Source organism: Petaurus breviceps, unplaced genomic scaffold (genome assembly GCF_028583685.1).
Source record: "Petaurus breviceps papuanus isolate PSGF00001 unplaced genomic scaffold, PetGlider_PUasm1.0 227, whole genome shotgun sequence".
Lineage (NCBI taxonomy): Eukaryota > Metazoa > Chordata > Mammalia > Diprotodontia > Petauridae > Petaurus > Petaurus breviceps.
The window spans coordinates 15730957-15748062 of record NW_027185896.1 but is presented as its reverse complement, the minus strand read 5'-3'; the positions used below and the strand labels follow the sequence as shown (position 1 = coordinate 15748062).

Below are 17106 nucleotides of genomic sequence, written 5' to 3'. Positions count from 1 at the left end.
CTCCCTCCCTCCTTCCCTTCCCCCCTCCCTCCCTCCCTTCCTTCCTTCCTATTTCCCATATCCAGAAATGTATGTCTCACCCTCAGAGTAGCATATTTCGTCTTCAGTTCTTTGCAGTCATGGTTGGTTATTGCGCAGTTATCAAAAGTTTTAAATCTTGTGAAGTTGTTTTCCTTTACATTATTATGATCATTGTGTAAATTGTTTAGGTTCAACTAAAAAATAAGTAACATTTATTTGATGTATACAGAGGAGGGGATACTGGGAAATTACCTACTTTGTGGTATGGTTCCTTATGACCCTGTGGGTATATGCATATGATCTAACCAATCTTTTTTATTCTTCTTATACATTACTCTCCCCCCCACCCCACTCTACAGTTCAAATAACCTGTTATTCTAGATGTTCTCACATTCCCTTTGCACTTCCCCAGTCTTTGTACTTACTAACTGCTCTCCATGCCTAAGGTGTCCCTCTTTACCTCTGCTTGGTAGCATTTTATTTACTTCAAAACTGGTGAAGTTCTGGGGTCTACATGAACAAAGCCTTTCCTGATTTTCAGCTGCTAGTACCCTCCCTATAAAACATTTATCTTCTCTTTAACATTTTACATATACTTACGTATGTTCATGTTGTCTCCCTCTGCCATAGAATCTGAGCTCCTTGCCATAGAATTTAAACTCCTTGACAACAAGGACTACTTCATTTTGTCATTTGAGGCCTCAGACACACAGTCAGTACTTAATACATGTTTATTGATTAATTAATTGACCTCTCACTTCACAGTCCATTTGTTGAGAGCTTATAACTTCTGTTACCTGAGAGTTGAGTGTATTAGTTAAGCTTGCCAGGATGATAGTAGGCATGCATTGGACAAAGCCAGGATTCAGAGTTGGTATGTTTTGAACATCACCTTCTATGATCAGGGCTGGGTAGTTCCTGTTTCTGTGGTTTGATTTATCGAGTGCCTTGCCCCTTGGGTGGCTTCTCAGGAAATACTGTGTCAGCAGTGTGTAGGAGAAGGCTTTAAAATAATCCAAACCAGAGAGTGTGGTGTGATCAACAGCTTCTTAGTTCCTCTGACTGAGCAGTCAGTAAACTGAACCAAAGCCAAACCACTGTGTGCAGTGGTAGGTAATGGTCATTCAGGGGACCATTATTGATGGAATGTTAAAGTTTGTGAAGTGCTATGATATCTCATTTGATTGTTGAAATGCCTCTGTGAGGTAAGTACTATTATTAAGTGAGAATTTTGAGAAATAGGCAAGAATCATTGGCAAGTGGCATAAATATTTTGTATGTGTCCCAGATATAATAGGACCTTATATTGTAGAATTATAGAATCTAAGACTTTAGAATTCAGCTACTTCAGCCCACTCATTTTATAGATGAAGCAGCTGAGACCTAGAGAAGTTATTAGTGACTGCTCCTAAAGTCACACAGCTTGAGTCAGATCTGGGACTAGAATCTTGATTTCTTGGCACTCAGTACATGTACTTTCCATTAGTGTATACCACTAAAACAATACCTCTAGCTTTTTCCCAGGAAGGCTTCAGAACTATAATAGAGGAAATTGGGAGATTGGGAAGAAACAAACACAGAGACTCTTGAGGAAGAAGCCTCTTTTGGGAGATTCAAGATTTGGATGTCGAACAGGGTTTTCATTTTATTGATGAAGAAGGTCGCATGGCTTTCCCAAGCTCTCTCAAGTACTAGGTTAGAAACCCAGGGACTCTTACTCCAAATCCATCCCTTTTTATGCTTTCCTACACAGCTTTCTATGATTTAGAATACATTGTGTAGCCTCTCTGCCCTTCTGCTTTCTGGAGATGTTTCAGATCAGAGAGTGTATAAATTTCCAAGAGAATTGGCTTCTTGTACTTCTGTTTTTGTGCCTCTGGCTCAGGTCACCAGAAATAGCATCGAGTTACTGCTTTTGTGCTTCCAGGGTGTTCCAGAGAACAATTTTCATTCATTTGGCATAAACAGCAGTGACTGCGGGGAATTTAAAATAGTCCCTCTGGCTGAGAGTTTTCATCCTAAAAAACCCTCACTTGACTCTTCCATCTCAGTTAACTATCATCCTGTATTTCTTCTGCCCTTCATAGCTACACTCCTCAGAAAGGCCATCACAAATAGGTGCTTCCACTTTCTCTCCTTACTCTTTTCTTAAATTGCTCTCTCTGAAATTACTAATGATTTCCTAGTTGTCAAATACAATGGCCTTTTCTCAGTCCTCATTTTCTGCAGCCTTGGACACTGTTGATAACTCTCTCTTCCTTGATTCTCTCTTCTCTCTAGCTTTTTAGGACAACACTCTCTCCTGGTTATCCTCTCGCCTATCCGACCACTCCTCAATCTCCTTTGTTGGATCTTCTCCAGATCACACACTAACTGTAGGTATCTCTCGGGGCTCTGTCCTGGCCCCTCTTCTCCCTCTATACTACTTCATTTGGTGATCTCCTCAGTTCCTTGTATATTTAATTACCATCTCTCTGCTGATGATTCTCAAATCAACCCATCTCTCTGCTGACCTCCAATCTTAAATTTCCAACTGCCTTTCAGACATCTCAAATTGGAGGTTCAGCAGATACCTTAAACTCAATGTGTCCAAAACAGAGCTCACTATCTTTCTTTCTAAGCCTTCCCCCTTTCCTACCTTCTCTGTTCCTGTGCAGGATAACACTGTCATCCCTCAGTCTCACAACCTAGGGAGTCATCCTGAAGTCCTTAATATCTCATCCCCCATATCCAAGCTGTTGCCAAGATGTGTAGATTTCACTTTTGCAGCATCTCTCAAATATATCCCCCTCTCTCTCCCCTGACTCAGACCACCCTAGTGCAGATCTTCATGCCTTAATTACTGCAATAGCCTTCTGGTGGGTCTGCCCGACCCAAGTCTCTCCCCACTCCAATCCATTCTTTGTTTAGCCATGAAAGAGATTTTCTTGAAGTGCAGTTCAAATCATGTTACCCTCCTGCTCAGTAAACTCTAGTGGTTTCCTATTGCCTCTACAAGCAAATACAGAATGCTGTTTGACTTTCAAGCCTTTTTCTAATCTAGCACTCTCCTACCTTTCCAATTTTCTCATACCATACTCCCTAATATAAACTCTTCAATCCAGTGACACTGGCCTCCTGACTATCCTGTGAACAAGGCGCTCCCATCTCAGCTCCATGAAGTTTTTCTTTTTTTTGGAAGGGGAAAGGCAGGGCCATTGGGGTTAAAAGTCTTGCCCATGGTCACATGTCTAGTAAGTGTTAAGTGTCTGAGGCTGGATTTGAACTCAGGGCCCCCTGACTCTAGGGCCAGTGCTCTATTCACTATGCCATCTAGCCACCCCTACAAGCATTTTTTCTAGCTATCCCCATTTCTGGAATGCTTTCCCTCCTCTACTCTGACTACTGACCTCTCTGGCTTCATTTAAATTCCAACTAAAATTCAATCTTATGCCTTCTCTAACCCCTCTTAATTTCAGTGCCTCCCCTCTGTTACTTATTTCCTCTTTATCCTATATATAACCTGCCATATATATTTGCTTGCATGTTGTGCCTTCCATTAGATTGTAAGCTCCTTGAGGGCAAGGGCTGTTTTTTGTTTTTTTTTCTATCCCTGGTGCTTAGCACAGTGCCTAAAATATGGTAGGCACTTAATAAATATTTATTGACTGATCAATCTTTTTCTGTGGTTTTTTTTTTTTGAAAGGTGATTTTTTATATTAAAGCCATTTCTGAGCAAGCTTCAGAGACACTGATTTTTAGACACAGGCCAGGCTTCAGTCTGAAAGAAGTACACTGAATGTCTAGGTTAGTTCTTTAATAAGAATTTTCTTTTCAGTTATATCAGTAAATCAGCTGAGATCTCATTCTTGAATTTTAACCTTATTAATACAAGAAAACTATTAATCTGTAATTATCTGGGCAAAAGGTAGACTGACGTTTATCTTTTTCAATATCCAAGAAAAAAATTGACTAAAATTAATGGGATAAAACCCATTGTCATTTTCAAGATCACTTTCTATCACCATCATGCAGTAACTTCTTTTCCTTTGAGGTTCATTAAATCCATATATATCACCCAATCAGAATTCTGATAGCTGTTGTTTACTGACTTCCAAGATGCTCCCTTTCTTTTTTTTGTTTTATTAACAACATTTATATGTTATACTTAAAAATTTTATTTTTAAAGATGTTTTCAAACATTTGCTTTTATAAGATTTTGTGTTCTAATTCTCTTCCCGACCCCCTTAACTCCAAGGTGGTATGCAATCTGATTTAGGCTTTATGTGTATGATCATACTAAACATATTTCCATATCAGTCATGTTGTAAAAGAAAATCAGAATAAAAAGGAAAAACCATGAGAAAGAAAAAAACAAAAAACAACAAAAAAAAAATAGTATGCTTCAGTCTGCATTCAGACTTCATAATTCCTTTTTTGGATGTGGATAACATTTTCCATCATCAGTCTTTTGTAATTGTCTTTGATCTTTGCATTACTGAGAAGAGCTACAGGTTATAATGTTGTTTTTACTGTATATAGTGTTCTTTCTCCTGGTTCTTCTCATTTCACTCAGCATCAGTTAATGCAAGTCTTTCCAGGTTTTTCTGAAGTTTACCTGCTCAGCATTTCTTATGGACCAATAGTATTCCATTATATTCATATACCACAACTTGTTTAACCATTCTCCACTTGATGGGCATCCCCTCAATTTCCAATTCTTTGGCACCACAAAAAGAACTGCTATAAATATTTTTGTACTTGTGGGTCCTTTTCCCTTTTTGATGATCTCTTTGGGATACAGACCTACTAGTGGTATTGACGCTCACTTTCTTTCTTCAGTGTGTTCAGTGCCAGACTCATACTCTTTCTCTCCTCTCCAACTCTTGCTGTCATAGGAGAACTTCAACATATATATTGGTACTCCCTCAAACACCCTAACTATACAGTTGTTTTTTCCCTCCATGACCTAGTCTTCCACCTAACCTCAGCTATACACAGAGATGGTTATACCTTTGTTCTTGACAACACCCACAAATGCTCCACTTCCATGTTCGTGAACTTTGAAATTCCCTTATCTGATCACAATCAGTTGTCATTTCTGCCTCTTCCTCTACCTTGCAACCCAAAACCATTTTCTTAGTCCTCACTGAGACATTTAGTTTCTTGATTCCTCAGTTGTTTCCCAGGCTATACCCCCTGCACTGCCTGTGCTCTCTTCCCTTCCCCAATATGACCCTTTGGAGAACCAGTTGAACTCTACACTGTCTTTTTCCTTCCAGTTCTTTGCCTCTTTATCTTATTGAAAATCTTGGCCTGCCAAGCTTTAGTGTTGAAATAGTCCCACCATCTTCTGCCTTCATTCTTACTTACATGCTGCCAAATGAAGCTGCAGAAGAAAATCACAAACTGTGCTGCCAGGATCCCCTACAAATTTATGTTACATAATCTCAACTGGACCCTCACTGTGATGAGCAATCCTTTTATGTCTCCCTAATTGATTCTCCATCCCATTCACCACAGTGGTTTTTCCAAACCTTTTTGTCTTTTCCGAAATCTCCCAAAGCTTTTCCTCCTCCCCACCCTCAAAGCTGAGAACATTGCCTCATATTTTACTGAAAAAAATTGAGAACATTTGCTAAAAGATCCTTGATCTCCCCTCCTTTTCATCTCACATTAGTCAGGTATCTAGGTATCTTCTGCCACCATCTCCATTCTTTTTTTTTTTTTTGCTTTTTGTTGGGCAATTGGGGTTAAGTAACTTGCCCAAGGTGTCACACAGCTAGGTTGTGTGTGTGTGTGTGAAGTGTCTGAGGTCGGATCTGAACTCAGGTCCTCCTGACTCTGAGGCCAGCACTCACTGCGCCACCTAGCCGCCCCTACTTCCTTCACTCTTATGTGAAATTGTGGCCCTTGCCAAGGTAAACTGTCTATATGCAGATCCCTTTCTATCTTGTCTTCTCCAGCAGATTGCCCCCTGTATTATCCTTACTTTCTCACTTACCATCAGTCTCTTTCTGTCTACTGGCGACTTCCCTACTGCCTGCAAATATGCCCATATCTCCTCATCCCCCCCCAAGTCCTCACTTCATCCCTACTAAGGTTCCATATCTCTCCTTCCATCAGTGTCTAAACCTGAGAAGGCCTTCTATAATAGATGCTTTCACTTCCTTCCCTCTCACTCTCTTAACTCTGTACAGTCTGAATTCTGCTCTTATTCAACTAAAACTCTTTCCAAAGTTAGTATTGGTTTCTTAATTGTCAAATCTAATGACCTTTTCTCAGTCCTCATCCTTCTTAACCTCTCTGCAAGTTTTGATATTATTGATCACTTTCTTCTCCTGGAAGTTTTCTTCTCTTTAGGTTTCAGTGGTACTACTCTTTTTCTGGTTCTCTTCCTACCTATGTGACTGCTTCTTCTTGGTCTCTTTTGCTGACTCTTCATAGTGGTCATTCCTCATAACTGTAGGTGTTTTCCAGGACTTCGGATTCCAGATTTTGGAGCTTTTCTAAAAGAGTGCTAAATATTTTAACACAGTCTTTCTTTGTGATTGATTCCACAGGGAACTCAAATTGCGGAACTATGTACCTGAGGATGAGGAACTGAAGAAGAGGAAGGTACCTCAGGCCAAACCAGCCTCAGGTAGGGGGTTGGAGGTAAGGGATGAATGGGATTGATACGAAAAAAGAAAGGGTAGGGGAAAGGGAACAATTCCACAATACTGTTGCAGGCTTTTGGGAGAAATTTAATAGCCATACATATTAAACTGTACCTTTCCCATGCTTTTTTGTATTCCCATTGTTAACATAGTACTTGGCACTTAAGTAGGTTCATAATGAATGTTTATTGACTCACTGGTTTGAAGCATTTGATCTATTTGGTATTGGAAGTAGGAAAAGGGGATCAGAATAGTCCCATGAACTACTTAAATTGTTTCACCAGTGCTCAATGGGAACAAATTTTTAGCAAGTCCCTTCCTCCTATTTCTTTCACTGTATCAATAACACTTCTAAAAAATGCACATTATAAATAATTTAATAGTAAAAATAGAGCTCACCGTCTAATAAGGAGACAACATGCAAGCACCTGTGTACAACTAAGATATATACAGGATAAATTGGAGGTAATCCCAGAGGGGAAGGCACTAAGATTAAAGAAGACTGGACAAAGTTTCTTGCAGAAAGTGGGGACTTTGGCTAAGACTTAAAGGAAGCCAGGGGGTGGAGATGAGGGAGAGGGTTCCAGGCAGTGGGGTACAATGAATGAAAATAGAGGGAGTCAGGAGATGGAGTGTCATGCTGTCTGTTTTCTCAGCGTCACTGTGCCACTGGCCAGTGGGTTTCCAATGTTGCTGTAGTCTCCTTTGGTCAGTGCCTTCATTCAGGCATTAATCTGAAGCAGTGAACTTTGTAAACCTTAAAGAGCTATAGGTGATAATGAATGTGGTGATGACATTGATAGCAATGGCAATGGGGAGATACATTGTGGACATAGATAAATTGTAGTATATCATCGGTGATGGCATAAAAAAAGTGTCATAAAAGATGTCGTCCATGAACTCTCTTGACCAAAAAAGGAGGTAGCTGGTCATTTAGCAAGGATGGTAATAATTGAATAGTCCATATGGTGTAGGGTAGCCATATAATGCTTAAAGACATTTTGAGAGAGTGGTCCCCTAACACTTGAATAGACCCTTTTTATTCAGGACATATGAAAAGACACGGACAAAGGTAAATACTAGAGGAAGGGGTCTGAATAGGTTTCAGTTTGTATTATTGTGGGGAATGTCTATATTTAATAAGCTCATAGATCCATTGAAGTACCTGATGGTTACGTGAAACATCAATTTTAGAATCTTAAAATTTGGAGATTGGATGAACTTTTGAAATATTGGTTCTAAAGCTGGAATGTACCTTAAAAGTCATCTAGTGCAACCCCTTCATTAAATTTTTCTTTAAAATTCTGAATGTAAACACCAAAAAAGGGGGAACATTTCAGTATGCAGATTAGAATACAAAAAGGATTATATATGATGAACTGTGAACCATTTCATACCAGTCGCTTTTTTAAAATCATCTTTTGTATAACAATTTTTAAAAGTATTTCAGTGGCCTTACTCTTTTTTTTTTTTGCATGACTATTGCTATTCTGTCCCAGAATCTCCTATTTAAAAAAGAAAAAAGAAAAAAATCCCCTTGTAATAAACATAATCATGGAAAACAGATCCTTGTCCAAAAATGTGTGTCTCCCTCCATACCTTTTGCACCTTCCCCACCATTCCCTCTTCTACCCATTGTCTTCTGGTTAATGTTTTATCTAGTTCTCCTGTGGAAAGTGTCATTATAGTTTCTCATTGGATTTCTTGATCATCATTTGACCTGCTGTGAGGCAGCCTTCTTGCCCAGACTCCTCTTTTGGATATAAGGAAAGTTAAGACTCAGAGAGGTTGGGTGACTTGCCCAAAGTTGCACAGTAAGAAGCCAAACTGAGATTCCATTGAGTAAATGTTTAGAGCCAGTGGTATTTCCATTGACCATGCCTTTCCCTGTCTAGTTCGAACCGTTGCCTTCATCACTCCCCCTTCCCACTTCCCCTATTTTTCAGATGAAGATATTTGGGATGAGAGGTTACAGGACTCTGCCAAGTTCTTATAGGTAGTAAGTAGAAGAGCTAGGATTTGAATCCCTGTGACTCTAAATACAATGTTTTATTTAGTCATCTGGGGTTTTTCTAGTTTCCTGGGGTTTAACTAGTCCTAGCTCCCCTCTTGAAACTGCTTTTCAGGTGAATGTGCTCTGGAAAGGTTTAGAATTCAGTACAGTTCAAACTTGGGAGGAAGAAGCTCTTGCCGGCTCCTGGTGTGTGATGTTGAGGCCCAGGGCAGGACAATGAAACAGAACTCCCCAGTTTGGCACAGGATATAGAGAGGATGATGTCCCCTGCCATGGCACACATGATAGCTAAAAATACAGTGGGAAGGCATGTTAATTGTGTGTGCCTGCTGATCACTGAGGCAGTTTCTTCCAGGGGCCTCTTCCTGTGTTGCCTGGCTCTGCCTTCCTGCCTGAGTCACTGCCTTTACCTTGAATTGTTTTCTTGCTCCTTCTAGTGGAAGAGAAAGTAAAAGACCAACTGGAAGCAGCGAAGCCTGAGCCCATTATTGAGGAAGTGGTATGTTTATTAAATGATAATGTTTCTTTTCTCCCCCACCCCCTAACACCCAGTCACAACAAGCCTTTATCAAGGTTCCTGTTTGAGCACTGAATAATTGTGTTAAGCTGATCTAAATTCTGCTTTCTAGAAACTTAGCATCTAGCACAGGCAATAGTCACTGTTCATCTACTTTTGGGAGCATACATAGCTGGTAAATTATTTAAAAATTTATGCAGTGGAGCAGTTGATTATAATCATGAGGAAGTGGTCAGAGGATGTCCCTTTTTGGACAGAATAGAGTCCATGGGAAACCATGAAGATTTCCTTCCCTTGACTAGTGTGCCTCTGTGATCTCTTTCTGTGGGCTCTGGTTCTGTTGACATTATGTTTCATTTTCCCTAGGATTTAGCCAACCTTGCCCCCAGAAAGCCAGATTGGTAAGTATTGCTGCCCATAGACATTTTCTTTTTGACATAAAGCCCCCTTACTATAGTTATCACTACACACATTCTCATGGTGCTTTACATTTGACAAAATGCTTCTCTTACATAGTCCTATGAGACAGGAGGAATTTTACAGATGAAAAACTGAAGGTTTAGCAAGGTGAAATTGACCCATATTCATACTAGTTATTATTAAGGGTGAGAGCCAGGGTTTGAACCCAGATCTCCTCTTTCCACATCTAGCATCTACTATTTCAACTATGTTTGTCCCTTCCATGCTAGTTTTAATTTTGATGATTTGACTTGACAGTATCTTTGCCTTAAAAGGATGGTTGAAGTTGACTTACATTTTCCTCCATCAGTTCAGTGTAGCTAAAATTCTAGATACCCTGGCATAAAAGACAGGCAGATCTGTGAAGCATTCTCAGAAACTCAGTAGTAGAAGCCAAAAGCTCCTCTAGTCTCTCCCAACCACTCCTTTTTTTGATCCCCTCTCTCTCTTAGCTCCCTGCAAGTTGAATTGCAATAATAATAGAAAGAAGAGAAAATAGTTCCAATTTCTTTTATATCCTGAACAGCAGACAGGTCTTCTTTTTGTGTCTGGTTTAGCCAATTCTCAGGGTGAGAATGTCGGCCAGAATAGATTCAGAAAGTGCCTTTCTGGTCTCCCCACCCATTCTGGAATGGAACAGAGTGGACCTTTTTCTCATTATGGAAGACTTTGTAAGGCTAACAGCGTCAGACAGCTCAAGCATGCTTTAAACATTCTCTTAAATCAAAGTGGAAGGAGAAACATCTTAAGGCCAGCTGCCTTGATCAGAGGCTATGATTACCAGATTCTGAAGAAGGCCCTTGAAAGCTCAGGATATCTTCTTCAAAGAGGCCCGGCCAGAGAGATGTCCAGTGTGAAGGAAGACAAGAAGGTCCAGGCCTACTAAGCTATTGAACTCAGAAGGGAAGAAAGAGATGACCTGGGGTCTGTCTGCCTGTAGTCTGACCTTGTAAGAGAAATTCCTGAAAGTTTATTTTCAGAAATGGAGAAGTTTTTTAGTTTTTCAAAGCTTTTATATTTACAAGGTAATTTTTGTGGGGGTGTAGCTCAAAGCAGTTTTCCATGTTATCTCATTTGTTCTCATCACATCCCTACAAAGTATGGAAGAACAGGATCTATGCTTCCTGCTTTATAGATAGTGAGATTTCAGACACAGACAAGTGAAATCCTATCTGGCCTTTGAGCTCAGCTCTTTGGCCTGTACATTCTGCTGCTGCCTGGAGCTGAAGCCATTCCTCACTTAGCTGTTGTTTATCTCTCCTTACTTGTTCATAGGCCTGGGAATAACTCCCTGCTTCTAGCAAATCCATTTTCTTGGAAGAGGAGGAGTGAGTGAGGTTAGGACAGCAGGGGATGGGATGAATTACAAAATGTGCTAGTCTGTTTTTTGTGTATATGTGCATGTGGCTTAGCCATGTATTTGTGACTTTGAAGTGAAGCAGGTTACTGTAGCTCCCTAGTCTGTCCTTGTGTTTTGGAAGAAGTTCCTAGAGGTCTTGTGCTCCAGTTACCACCCAGTGATGGTTGCCCAGGTCAAAAAAATGCTCTTGGTTACTGGATAGCCAATACCAACTCATAGCAGTGGAAGAAGTGCTAGGCTTGGAGTTAGAGGACTTGAGCTTGGCTCTTGCCTCTGCTCCTACCAGTTTTATCATTTCTCCCCTCTCCATAAAACAAGAGGGTTGGATTATACAATCTCAGGGGCTGTTCCAGTTCTCTCTGTTGATCACAAACTATAGAACTTTATAGATAGACCATAAACTTTACAGTTGGGAGACACTCCTAGATGAGATTCAGACTCACTCAGCAGCATTCGACTAGCTGTCCACCCAGGAAGAAACAGAGAATGCCTTGTTCAGACTTCAAGGGACAGTTGAAGGGCCCATAGAGCTGGTCCATCACTAGCAACAACTAGCTGTTGTAGCTGATCACTTCTGCAAGTGGGCGAGGTCTTGACATCCCTTATCTCCTTTGAACCTCATCACAGTCCTGTGGTGTAGGTATTATTATCCCCATTTTGCCTGTGAGGAAACTGAGGCCCAGAGAGGTCACAGAGGTAGTGAGTAGCACTATGAGCTTGGATTTGAACCAAGGCCTCTGACTAGATCTAGTGTGTTTTTTTTTTCCTGTCACATGGCCTTTACTTTGCATGCGTGTGTGTGAATTTCAGGATGAGATTTCACATGTACTTGTTCATATGATAGTTAGAATGGTATTATTCCTTGATGAATAAATGTTGATTAAATTCTTATTGCCTATCTGTGCCCCGTTGTTCTGCCTACTTAATTGATAGACGAAGCACAGAGTTCCCAGTTTGAGAGGAACTGGCCATATACCTATTCTTGGGGAGTTCTTGGTCTGGTCTAGGTGAAGCATATATGAAAAATACTTAAACTGGATGAGAGACATGCGCAAATACAGTAAAGAATATAGCAGTTTCCATCAGTGCTGAGGTTTTGTTGGAGTAATTAGAGATGGGTAGGATTAGCCTAAGAACTTCCTGGAGGCCTTGAGTTTTACAACAGACTTTTGAAGATAAATGCAGAACAGACACAAAAAGCTCTATGTCTGTTAATAAACACAGGAGATAAATTATTCACAGTGTGTGTGGTGGGGCTATTAAGTATAGTGAGAATTGAATGCAAAGGTGATAATTAATAGTCTGCAGCTTTTTCTACTTAGCTGGCATCTGTGTTCTAGGCAGAAGTCTGTTGTCCCAAGTGGTTATGAGAAGTGCTGGGGGCACTTGTCTCTTGGTTCCTCCAGAGAAAGGGCTGCCCAGGAGAGGGCCCAGAGCCATCTCACTTCAGTGCAGCATGAGGTGTTGACTTTGTGGCACATCTTTCTCTTGTAGTGGTCAGAAGTCATGTGCTCAACAGCTTGTTGGACCATGTGTCCTCCCACACCCCAACAAAGGGTGAGACTGTCTTCTCTACACTAGTATTCTTTATCATCCCCTAATCTCAAAGGCCTCTTTTCTAGTCAAGGGCTATGCTATGTTTTCTTGTGGGTAGTTTTCATTGCTTTCTAGCTAGGAGAAAATTACTTTGCCAACCCTCACCCCCACCCCTGGTCTTTGCCTCTTTGAATCCCTCCTGACAGTCATTTAGAGGCCAGTTCAAATATCTGTTCCATGGAGGCTTCTTATTCCCCTAGCTGAAAATAACCTCTAGCTCTGAACTCTTAGAGGACCATTTCTCTTTCTGTTATTCTTATATAATTAGCATATTCCATTTTGTTTTAACATAGTGTACATGGTTGACTCTTGACCTTCAAAAGGAATGAATGAAGCTATGACATTCCTTTAAGGCTGTTTTGGTTTGACTCAGTCAAAGGTTCCATAGATCACCTGCCCAACTTCTCTTACTCTTGCATGTGGGAACAACCCCACCGTGAGGCAGCTGTTGGTATAGCAGATTGAATGTGGGCCTGGAAGTCAAATGGGGCCTCAGCCCTTTTGTAGTGGTGTAACCCTGGGCAAATCACTTAATTTCCCTCTGCCTCACTTTCTTCAGCTGTAAAATGGGGGTAATAACAAATACCTATGCCCCAGGATTGTTATGAAGATCAAGTGAGATAATAATTGCAAAGGGCTTATCCCAGTGCCTGGTGCATGGTAAGTGTTTAATACATTCTTCTTCCCCTCCTCACCATAATTAATGAGGATGACCCTGTTTGTGGTGATTCATTTCACAAAGCCAGGGAACATGCACTGTTAGAGTATACGCTAGTATTGCTGAAGACACTTGACTTTGGAAAAAGGCTGTTGGAGTAGCACAGCCTAGAGATAACCCTTTGTCATTTTTATTTTAATGAATTAGTTTTAGAATCTTTTTTGAGAACAGATTCTGATTAGAAGAGAGGGAATGTCTTAAGACTAACAAATAATCATATTACATGCCCCTTTACATTTCTAAAGCACTTAACTTTCTTTTTTTTTTTTTTTAAGCAATTGGGGTTAAGTAACTTGCTCAAGGTTACATGGCCAGTTATCTCTGGGTGTAGTGCTAAGTATCAGAGCCTGGATTCAATCCCAGGTCATCCCGACTCTGGGGCCGGTTGCTCTTAGTGTGCCACCTGGCTGCTCCTAAGCAATTGGGGTTAAGTAACTTGTTCAAGGTTACACGGCCAGGTGTTTCTGGGTGGGTGCTAAGTGTCTGAGCCCGGATTTGATCCCAGGGTATCCCGACTCTGGGGCCGGTGCTCTTACTTGCTGGGCTTCCGGGCCGCCCCTGCACTTAACTTTCAACAGTCTGTGAGGTAAAAGTGGGGTGGGTACTGCCCTGTGGAAGAGTAAGATGCATTCCTTGAAGACCAATCATTCTTTCTTCCCCTCTCCTACCTCCCATCATCTTTTTTCCCCCACTCCTCTCCTCTCCCATCAGATCTTTTTCTGCACTTGTTCCTTCTATCTGTAAACATACTCAAATGATTCCTAAAGCTTTTCTGGAAAGCTTTCCACACTCAATTGTCTGTACTTATTATTTATTCAGTTTTACTTTATCTGTGATCTTTATGAGGGTTCTTCCTCTGTTGGTTCAGATTTCAAACCATTTATTCCAGCTCATCCTGTGCTTCTTCTCCATCCGTGTATGTCCTTCTGTGAATCCTCCAAAGGTTCCATCAGTGTGCACAGGCTGTTCTCTGCACCTTTTGACGATAGGGCCCAGGGCTTTTCACTGATTAACCATTACTCTCCATCATGACTCCTTTTCTTCTCAGACATTTCTTTCATCATATGCTTAATGTTGCTTCTCCTGTTATTTATTAGTAGTAGGCTTTAGAATACTCATATCTATAGGAAATATATTCACTGCCCTTTGAGTGACTTTAAGCTTTTAATTCTTTGGACACTTCATGTTCCCTAGCCATTATAGCTTCCCTTTGAGAATATTGGTGTTATGACAGTAGACCTTGGTTTCAAGGAGATAATGGTTATTTAAAGCATTGTGAAATTTTCCTTAGTCTAATATAACCCAAAGTGCTTTGTAAAATGTTAGCTGTTATTCTCCTCTTCATTCATGGGCCCAGTTCATTGTCCATTTGCAGGATCTGTTCAAATGACATATTTTGAGAAATAGCATGGCATAGCATAGGAGTTCTATTGAAGTTATGAATACCTGCATTTAAATCCTACCTTTAGCACTGTTTTTCCCTGCCTTTGTATGTTTGTTCATGCTGTCTTCTCTGCTTTGAAATGCCCCTTCCTAGTCCTGGTCTATTGAATACCCTCTATCTTTTGTGGCTTGGTTCAGGTTTAAAATATTATAAATAGTCTCCCTCCTCATATCTGTCATAGAACTTAGCATGTTCTTTTCCTGTGTGTTATATTCTGAGTTGTAATATAGTCAATTTTATATGGTCATCTCTTCTGCTAGATTACAAATAAAAGTTCTCTGAAGCCTTGCCCTGTAAGCATTCACTTTGAGAATTTACAGACTTTAATCCTCCTTTGAAGAAAATATGTTCCTGTGTGAAAATAATCTGTCCCCATTATTTTTTCTCATTTCCAGGGACTTAAAGAGAGATGTGGCTAAGAAACTGGAAAAGCTAGAGAAGAGGACGCAGAGAGCCATTGCCGAGCTAATCCGTAAGCTCACTGACCTCTGGTTTAGGTTTCAGCCAGTGGAGTGTCAGAAGCAAGTTAAAGAAGCACTAGCTTTCCACTGAGGCCAAGACAAATTCTAGAGGGTGTTATCTTGGCCCTAAAGCTCCACACTGTGATGATGCCCTCTTCCTAAGTTTTGGAGCTGGCATTGATTAGGATCATACATTTAGAGGGACCTTAGATCTTGTCTAGATCTTGTGTTTTTTTTTTTTGTTTTTGCCTTTTTTTTGGAGGGGGAGAACAGGGCAATTTGGATTAACTGACTTGCCCAAGGTCACATGGCTAGTAAGTGTTAAGTGTCTGAGGCTGAATTTGAACTCAGGTCCTCCTGACTCCAGGGCTGGTGCTCTGTTCACTGTGCCACCTAGCCGCCCCTAGATCTCATGTTTTGAAGGCCATAAAGGTTAAGCCACTTGTCATGAGTAACTTGGCCAAATGACCAGGATCAAACCCGGAGTTCTTTGATTCCATCTGAGCAATTTTCCCACTGAATTAGTTTCTCATGACCCTGGTGGTATGGCATACAACCTTTAAGCCTGGAATAGTTTGTGCCCTGCACCCTCCTACTCTTAGAGCCCATCCCTTTGAATATATTTGGCTTTGGACAAAGACATTTCAACTGACTCATCCCAGAATGGACTCACTAATGACTCATTAAGCCAAAATGTCATTTAGTAGGCTATCCTTGAAGCCCTGGTTTTATAGCCCTTCTGAACTGTCTTTTTCCTTGTAGGAGAAAGACTTAGAGGCCAAGAAGATGACCTGGAATCTGCAAAGCCAGAAGAGAGTGACTCAGATTAAAACAGCTTCTCCCTTGGCCACACAAGACATCAGTGTGGACTGATCCTTTTAGGCCAGGGATAAAGGCCCACCTCCATTGTGGTCCCCAGAGTGACCTCCACTATGGTACTCCTTTTAATGCCCATCTGTGTGCATCTTAGAGCACATGGTCTATGATTACTGCAAATGAAACAAAAAAAAAAAGCCTTAACATGATACATCAGTGAGAGCTTCTCTGCTGTTATCACCATGTTAACATTTTCTACCAATTCACATATAGTATATTCCATTTTTATTTTACTTTTTAAAAAAACATCTCAGTTAATTATTTATTTTTGACATTTTTTTTTTTAAATTTTGAGTTCCAAATTCTCTCCTTCTCACCCTCTTCCACACCCACTGAGAAGGCAAGGAGTGATAGCAATTATACATGTGAAATCATGCAAAACATTTTTATATTAGCATTTTTTCTTAAGTAAGAAAAATAGAAAAAGTGAGAAAATTACACTTCAGTTAGCATTCAGAGTTCCATGATTGCATATTCCAAATAGGAAACTTCAGTCTTTATTGACAGCTACAAGCTTCTGTGCTAAAATATCAGTCAGGTTGATCAAATGCTGGCCAGTTGGCAACAGGTAGGGGGCGATGGTAAGGCAGGAAGCAACATTGCTGTGTATGATATGTATATATGTATAGATGTATATATTTTGGACTTTTTCTATTTTTTAGAAATAAAGACAGACTCAAGTATGCAAATGAGACTGAAATGCTTGTCATGATCCAGAAAAAGAGGGAGGATGTGATCCCCTTATTCTGCCAACACTTTACCATGCCCTTGTGACCTGTGTTAATATTATTTCATCTAATTGTGGATAGAAAAGGGTTGGAATAATTTTGATGTGGGCTATCTTTTTTTCTAAATCAGGGGAATGATAATTGTTGAAAAACTAGGTCATTGAAGAGGGGAGTGCAGTTCAGATGGGGGCAGGAACTTGTGAATTTATAAAGCTCTTAGTACCCTTATGTTATACCTTCCAGTGCTGGGAGCAAAGGCAGGAGAATAAACTGC

General features: G+C 40.5%; 1 protein-coding gene across 2 annotated transcripts in view; it reads left to right on the top strand.

Annotated features, from left to right (window-relative positions):
* The window catches only part of CCDC12 (coiled-coil domain containing 12), an 89783-nt gene extending 72990 nt beyond the window's left edge, over positions 1–16793 (top strand). Inside the window, exons 3-7 of one of the 2 annotated variants that reach the window (XM_069095903.1) lie at positions 6564–6643; positions 9111–9172; positions 9557–9591; positions 15163–15239; positions 15991–16793. In XM_069095903.1, coding sequence (XP_068952004.1) covers positions 6564–6643; positions 9111–9172; positions 9557–9591; positions 15163–15239; positions 15991–16058 — 322 coding nt within the window. In that variant the 3' untranslated portion in view covers positions 16059–16793. Of the gene's footprint in view, positions 1–6563; positions 6644–9110; positions 9173–9556; positions 9592–15162 lie in introns of both variants that reach the window. The other variant, XM_069095901.1, reaches the window with a different exon arrangement.
* The last annotated feature ends 313 nt before the right edge of the window (positions 16794–17106 follow it).